We start from the raw sequence: 8,831 nt of genomic DNA, 5'->3' as shown, positions 1-8,831 counted from the left end.
CGGGGAGAACATGCAAACTCCACACAGAAAGATCCCGAGCCTGGGATTGAACCCAGGACTGCAGGACCTTCGTATTGTGAGGCAGACGCACTAACCCCTCTTCCACCGTTATTTTTTTTGTAAAATTCTTCAACTTTTTTTTTGTAAAATTACAAGTTGTCGTAACACCCTGACTTTAATCCCAGAACACTACGTTCTTCTTAAATTTTGTAATATTCTACGACTTTTAGGTAACATTACAAATTGTCGTAACAGCCTGACTTTAATCCCGTAACACTATGTTTTTATTTCATTTTGTAATGTCAGGTTTTTAATTTTGCAATAGTCCACGACTTTTTTGGAACATTACAAATTGTCGTAACATCCTTATTTTAATCCAGTAATACGATGTTCTTCTTTTATTTTGTAATACTCTACGACTTTTAGGTAACATTACAAGTTGTCGTAACATCCTGACTTTAATCCCAGAACACTACGTTCTTCTTAAATTTTGTAATATTCTACGACTTTTAGGTAACAGTACAAATTGTCGTAACATCCTGACTTTAATCACGTAACACTGTTTTTATTTCATTTTGTAATGTTAGGTTTTTAATTTTGCAATAGTCCACGACTTTTTTGGAACATTACAAATTGTCGTAACATCCTGACTTTAATCCCAGAACACTACGTTCTTCTTAAATTTTGTAATATTCTACGACTTTTAGGTAACATTACAAATTGTCGTAACATCCTGACTTTAATCCCGTAACACTATGTTTTTATTTCATTTTGTAATGTTAGGTTTTTAATTTTGCAATAGTCCACGACTTTTTTGGAACATTACAAATTGTCGTAACATCCTGATTTTAATCCCGTCACACGATGTTCTTCTTTTATTTTGTAATACTCTACGACTTTTAGGTAACATTACAAGTTGTCGTAACATCCTGACTTTAATCCCGTAACACTATGTTTTTATTTCATTTTGTAATGTTAGGTTTTTAATTTTGCAATAGTCCACGACTTTTTTGGAACATTACAAATTGTCGTAACATCCTTATTTTAATCCAGTAACACGATGTTCTTCTTTTATTTTGTAATACTCTACGACTTTTAGGTAACATTACAAGTTGTCGTAACATCCTGACTTTAATCCCAGAACACTACGTTCTTCTTAAATTTTGTAATATTCTGCGACTTTTAGGTAACAGTACAAATTGTCGTAACATCCTGACTTTAATCCCGTAACACTATGTTTTTATTTAATTTTGTAATGTTAGGTTTTTAATTTTGCAATAGTCCACGACTTTTTTGGAACATTACAAATTGTCGTAACATCCTGACTTTAATCCCAGAACACTACGTTCTTCTTAAATTTTGTAATATTCTACGACTTTTAAGTAACAGTACAAATTGTCGTAACATCCTGACTTTAATCCCGTAACACTATGTTTTTATTTCATTTTGTAATGTTAGGTTTTTAATTTTGCTATAGTCCACGACTTTTTTGGAACATTACAAATTGTCGTAACATCCTGATTTTAATCCCGTAACACGATGTTCTTCTTTTATTTTGTAATACTCTACGACTTTTAGGTAACATTACAAATTGTCGTAACATCCTGACTTTAATCCCAGAACACTACGTCCTTCTTAAATTTTGTAATATTCAACGACTTTTAGGTAACATTACAAATTGTCGTAACATCCTGACTATAATCCCATAACACTATGTTTTTATTTCATTTTGTAATGTTAGGTGTTTAATTTTGCAATAGTCCACGACTTTTTTGTAACATTACAAATTGTCGTAACATCCTGACTTTAATCCCTTAACACTATGTTTTTATTTCATTTTGTAATGTTAGGTTTTTAATTTTGCAATAGTCCACGCCTTTTTTGGAACATTACAAATTGTCGTAACATCCTGATTTTAATCCCGTAACACGATGTTCTTCTTTTATTTTGTAATATTCTACGACTTTTAGGTAACATTACAAGTTGTCGTAACATCCCGACTTTAATCCCGTAACACTATGTTTTTCTTTCATTTTGTAATGTTAGGTTTTTTATTTTGCGATAGTCCACAACTCTTTTGTAACATTACAAATGGTCGTAACATCCTGATTTTAATCCCGTAACACGACGTTCTTCTTTTATTTTGTAATATTCTACGACTTTCAGGTAACATTACAAGTTGTCGTAACATCCCGACTTTCATCCCGTAACCCTACGTTCTTCTTTTATTTTGTAATGTTAGTTATTTATTTTGTCATATGGTACGACTTTATTTTGTAACATTAAAACTTGTTGTAACATCTCCAATGAAGTCTCGCAACATTACAGCTTTTTTTCCCTTTTTAATCACATAGTTAGTTTTTACGTTCCTAATATTCTGACTTTTTTCTTTAAGTGCGCCGCATTGTCGGGAAAATACGGGACTATTTTACTATGCTAACAAAAAACAAGTAAGATGTATATTCATTTTTTTTTCATATATATTTTTTCCCCACATTCCTGTTTTAGAATTGACTTTGCTTTGGAAAGCGTCATTGTGCTCGTGTGTGAGCGCTCACTGGTGTGTGTGTTGTGTAAAATGTGAACAGCTGGCCGTGGAAAAGAGCGGAGCGGCGGAGGTGATGGATGCGAGCGGAGTCGGTGTGACAGATGAGCTAACAGGTGTTAGCCACGCACGCCGCGACCACACTTTTTCATCAGGACAACATCCGTGTGTGTGTGTGTTTATGTGCTGGTGTAGCTGAGAAGGAACACTGCGCTATTGTCTTTGTGTATGCACAGGAATACTCTAGCCTCTATGTGTCCTATATGTATGTATATATGTATTTGTTAGGTATATATGTATATATACACACACACACATATATATGTATATACATATGTATATATACATTTATATGTATATATGTATTTGTCGGGTATATATGTATTCTTTAAGTATATATTCGTAACCGAATATATTCGGCCGAATATGGGAAAAAAGCCACATTCGGCCTTCGGTGGAATGAGTTAAAAAGAAGGCCGAATAATGGCGTGTGACGCAATTTTCTTACGCGGTGACGCAATCAACGAACGTGCAGTGACGCGGTGACGTTGGGATATGTTGTGTACCTGTATAAGTGTATGAGGTTACAAGCACACACTTATTGAGATTTAGTGGGGCCTCTGTTTACATTATTAGCCTGTTGTGTAGGCTACCTGTATAAGTGTAAGAGGTTACAAGCACACACTTGAGCCTTCTGTTTACATTATTAGTATATCTACTGTGGCTAAGCAGACTTTTGCCAAAAGGACAATAATTCATTTGTTGTGGGTTTATCCACTTTAATGCACTTTATTTTTTTGGGGAATGCATGTTTTGTTTGAAGGCCTAATATAAATGAAAAACTTTGTGCTTTTGAAAAGCAAAGGCTACTGGATTATTAAAAAAAATGTCAATATTCAATAAAAAATTACTTTATTTGGAAAAACATGTATAAATATTTATTCTAGGCTATTTATGCAATATGAAAAAAATTGTGAAAAACTACATTCATTATTCGATATTCGGCCAAGCGTTTAAATTTTATTCGGCTCCGGCCACAAATTTTCATTTCGGTGCATCCCTAATATACTGTATATATATATTAGGGCTGGGCAACGATTAAAAATTTGAATCGAAGTTAATCGCACTATTTCTCCGATTAATCGCGATTAACTGCATTGTATACGCAAAGCCCAATAATGAATTCAAAAGTAGTGTGTAGTGCACCTTTATTGGAATATTCCCCCACATGAACAAAAGCGCCAAAACATTTGTTGTGCAAACACGATTTAAATCAGTCCTTGTTAAACAGTAGCAGTTAAATAGCATATTTTATGAAAATCAACTCAAAAAATGTAAATACAAACATTTAAGCTTATTGCCACTGCCAGGGTATTTAAGTTATCCTGTTTGTTATGGAAAATAAACATAATCTACATACAAATCTCGGCGCCACAATCATAACATCTGAACAGGCAATTTCTTTTTTTATCAGGGATTTTATGTTTAAAAAACCTATATTATAGGTAGTGGGCTGTTTTAGGGAATTTTTGATCAAATTATCCGTAGCAGCAATATTAATAATGTTGTGTTTATTCTGCGTAGTGCACTTAAAATAATTATGACCACATCTAGGAATTGATATGATGGGAATTTTCCGATTGTTTGCTTGGTGCTTTGATAAACTGAACGCATCATATACATGGTACTATATTGTGATGTTATGAGCCAGGGAAAAAAAGAACTACCCTACCCAGCATGCAACAGGAGTGACGAGCATGCGCGGTAGCCCGGTATAGGTTGTGTGTCGCAATGACGGCATCTTGTATGTTGTGATATGCACGCTCTGAAAGTAAACGTTAAGAACTCAGCCAACACTCCTGGTCTGCATTATTCATAAATAGACAGACAACACATGTAGTCCGCTGCTTCACAGGCCGCTGGATGTAGCCGGCAAAGTATTCCCATGCTAGCTAGCCGGTCTAGCAAGCACGAGTCATTCAGTCCAAAACGTCCCGATCTATCCACATCCAGAATTGTCTGGCGGTCGTAAGTGATCCCGGAGTGACCACGCTGTAAGCCAGCCATGAAATTTGCAGAATTGTCCGGTATTTTTGCCAAATGTTCCATCTTTACCAAGAGCCCCTCGACGCCGAAGTACATCCGGGTGATGCCATCTTGTTAAGAAAAGGCGTTAACAAAATAAAAGCATGTAAACAACATACGCAAACGTGCGATAAAATAGATTGATAAGTTAACGCGTAATTAACGCATTAATTTGCCCGCCCCTAATATATATATATATATATATATATATATACACACACACACATATATGTATGTATATATATACACTTATATATACACATCTATGCATATATATATGTATATATACATATACATGTATATATATACATATATACACACACACATATATACACATATATACATATACATGTATATATATATACATATACATGTATATATATATACATATACACACACACATATATATGTGTATATATATACATATATATGCACCTGGGGATAGGTTGATTGGCAAGACTAAATGTTCCCTAGTGTGTGAATGTGAGTGTGAATGTCGTCTGTCTATCTGTGTTGGCCCTGCGATGTGGTGGCGACTTGTCCAGGGTGTACGCCGCTTTCTGCCCGATTGTAGCTGAGAGAGGCGCCAGCGCCCCCCGCGACCCCAAAAAGGAATAAGCGGTAAAAAAATGGAATGGATAACTAGCATTACAAAATAAGACGGACATACATATATATGTGTATATATGTATATATACATATGTGTTTATACAAATATATGTGTATATATATATACATATATATAAATATGTGTATATACAAATAAATACTGTACACATATATGTATACACACACAAATATACAAACCCCGTTTCCATATGAGTTGGGAAATTGTGTTAGATGTAAATATAAACAGAATACAATGATTTGCAAATCATTTTCAACCCATATTCAGTTGAATATGCTACAAAGACAACATATTTGATGTTCAAACTGATAAACTTTTTTTTTTGTGCAAATAATCATTAACTTTAGAATTTAATGCCAGCAAAACGCGACAAAGAAGTTGGGAAAAGCGGCAATAAATACTGATAAAGTTGAAGAGTTCTCATCAAACACTTATTTGGAACATCCCACAGGTGTGCAGGCTACTTGGGAACAGGTGGGTGCCATGATTGGGTATAAAAGCAGCTTCCATGAAATGCTAAGTAATTCACAAACAAGGATGGGTCACCAATTCATAAGCAAATTGTCGAACAGTTTTAGAACAACATTTCTCAACGAGCTATTGCAAGGAATTTAGGGATTTTAACATCTACGGTCCGTAAAATCATCAAAAGGTTCAGAGAATATGGAGAAATCACTGCACGTAAGTGATATTACGGATCTTTGATCCCTCAGGCGGTACTGCATCAAAAACCGACATCAGTGTGTAAAGGATATCACCACATGGGCTCAGGAACACTTCATAAAACCTCTGTTAGTAACTACAGTTGGTCGCTACATCTGTAAGTGCAAGTTAAAACTCTGCTATGCAAAGCGAAAGCCATTTATCAACAACACCCAGGAACGCCGCTGGCTTCGCGGGGCCCGAAATCATCTAAGATGGACTGATGCAAAGTGGAAAAGTGTTCTGTCCACATTTCAAATTATATTTGGAAACTGTGGACGTGGTGTCCTCCGGAACAAAGAGGAAAATAACCATCCGGATTGTTATAGGCGCAAAGTTCAAAAGCCAGCATCTGTGATGGTATGGGGGTGTATTAGTGCCCAAGGCATGGGTAACTTACACATCTGTGAAGGCACCATTAATGCTGAATGGTCCATGCAGGTTTTGGAGCAACATATGTTGTCATCCAAGCAACGTTATCATGGACGCCCCTGCTTATTTCAGCAAGACAGTCCAGACATGTCTCTTATTGAAAATGTGTGGCGCATTATGAAGCGTAAAATACGACAACAAGACCCCGGACTGTTGAACAACTTAAGCTGTACATCAAGCAAGAATGGGAAAGAATTCCACTTTCTAAACTTCAACAATTAGTTTCTTCAGTTCCCAAACGTTTATTGGGGGTTGTTAAAAGAAAAGGTGATGTAACACAGTGGTGAACATGCCCTTTCCCAACTACTTTGGCACATGTTGCAGCCATGAAATTCTAAGTTAATTATTATTTGCAAAAAAAAAAAAAAAAATAGTTTATGAGTTTGAACATCAAATATGTTGTCTTTGTAGCATATTCAACTGAATATGGGTAGAAAAGGATTTGCAAATCATTGTATTTTGTTTATATTTACATCTAACACAATTTCCCAACTCATATGGAAACGGGGTTTGTATATACACACACACACACACACATATATATGTATATATATATATATGGAATCGACAGGCGGATCGGTGCGGCGTCTTCAGTAATGCGGACGTTGTACCGATCCGTTGAAGTGAAGAAGGAGCTGAGCCGGAAGGCAAAGCTCTCAATTTACCGGTCAATCTACGTTCCCATCCTCACCTATGGTCATGAGCTGTGGGTCATGACCGAAAGGATAAGATCACGGGTACAAGAGGCCGAAATGAGTTTCCTCCGCCGGGTGGCGGGTCTCTCCCTTAGAGATAGGGTGAGAAGCTCTGCCATCCGGGAGGAACTCAAAGTAAAGCCGCTGCTCCTCCACATCGAGAGGAGCCAGATGAGGTGGTTCGGGCATCTGGTCAGGATGCCACCCGAACGCCTCCCTAGGGAGGTGTTTAGGGCACGTCCAACCGGTAGGAGGCCACGGGGAAGACCCAGGACACGTTGGGAAGACTATGTCTCCCGGCTGGCCTGGGAACGCCTCGGGATCCCCCGGGAAAAGCTAGACAAAGTGGCTGGGGAGAGGAAAGTCTGGGTCTCCCTGCTTAGGCTGCTGCCCCCGCGACCCGACCTCGGATAAGCGGAAGAAGATGGATGGATATATATATGTTACCGTACTTTAACCATGGTGAGGACATTTGTGATCTCAAATGAAGAGCGTGACGTAAAATGTTTAAAGAAATGTTTTTCTTTTAATGAATGATGACGATAAGGCAGTTTTTTTGAGGTGTTTGTGTGAAAGGCACATTAAGGGTTTTGGGCGAAATCAGCACTTCAGTCCTTCATGAGGCACATGACGCTACGTTGATATTTATGGGGAAAGGTCAAAAAGTAACAATAATAATAATAATACTGGACTCTTAGCTTGAGAAATTTTTTTTTTTTTTTGTAAAGTGTTTTCCAGCTGTCAGTGAAAGACCATAATAGTGTTGTGGAATTTGTGTGTAAAAAGAGAAGGAAGGAAGCGCCTATCTGTCTACGCCCGGGCCAGGGCTTGTTGGAGGTCTCGCAGCAACATGGACGCCATGACGCTCTTCTCCGTGCTGACGGTCAGCAGGCCGCCGGACGAGTCCTTCAGCTCCAGCTGGACCAGCACCAGGACTTGGCTGCTCACAGTGCGACCTGCGAACCTGCAGTGGGAGGACAACACCAGGCTTGACTTGGGAGGGGAAAATAACCGCATTTTCCAATCTAAAGTGAATGTAGACCACATGTGTCGAACTCAAGGCTCGGGGGCCAGATGTGGCCCACCACTTCCTTTTATTTGGCCCCGGAACGCATGGATATAATATGTATCAATAAAGTTTTCTTACTTTTATTTTCGGGTCTCCCCATGTCTAGCATTAAAAGATTACAGTTGGTACAAAATGCGGCTGCTAGACTTTTGACAAGAACAAGAAAGTTTGATCACATTACGCCTGTACTGGCTCACCTGCACTGGCTTCCTGTGCACTTAAGATGTGACTTTAAGGTTTTACTACTTACGTATAAAATACTACACGGTCTAGCTCCATCCTATCTTGCCGAATGTATTGTACCATATGTCCCGGGAAGAAATCTGCGTTCAAAAGACTCTGGAATGCCCTCCCGGTAAAAGTTCGAGATGCTACCTCAGTAGAAGCATTTAAGTCTCACCTTAAAACTCATCTGTATACTCTAGCCTTTAAATAGACCTCCTTTTTAGACCAGTTGATCTGCCGCTTTTTTTCTTTCTCCTATGTCCCCCCCTCCCTTGTGGAGGGGGTCCGGTCCGATGACCATGGATGAAGTACTGGCTGTCCAGAGTCGAGACCCAGGATGGACCGCTCGCCTGTGTATCGGTTGGGGACATCTCTACGCTGCTGATCCGCCTCCGCTTGAGATGGTTTCCTGTGGACGGGACTCTCGCTGCTGTCTTGGATCCGCTTTGA

At 38.2% G+C, this 8,831-nt stretch overlaps 1 protein-coding gene across 2 annotated transcripts in view; it reads right to left on the bottom strand.

Moving 5' to 3' along the window:
- Positions 1-7,586: 7,586 nt before the first annotated feature.
- Positions 7,587-8,831, bottom strand: part of ap3b1a (adaptor related protein complex 3 subunit beta 1a) — a 140,472-nt gene continuing 139,227 nt past the window's right edge. For both annotated transcript variants that reach the window (XM_061907887.1, XM_061907886.1), the window contains exon 27: positions 7,587-8,051. In XM_061907887.1, the coding sequence (XP_061763871.1) occupies positions 7,898-8,051 (154 nt within the window). In that variant the 3' untranslated portion in view covers positions 7,587-7,897. The remainder of the gene's footprint in view (positions 8,052-8,831) is intronic.

Source organism: Nerophis ophidion, linkage group LG08 (assembly GCF_033978795.1).
Source record: "Nerophis ophidion isolate RoL-2023_Sa linkage group LG08, RoL_Noph_v1.0, whole genome shotgun sequence".
Taxonomy (NCBI): domain Eukaryota; kingdom Metazoa; phylum Chordata; class Actinopteri; order Syngnathiformes; family Syngnathidae; genus Nerophis; species Nerophis ophidion.
Note: the sequence above shows the minus strand (reverse complement) of the source record. Positions and strands in the feature narration are given on the sequence as shown.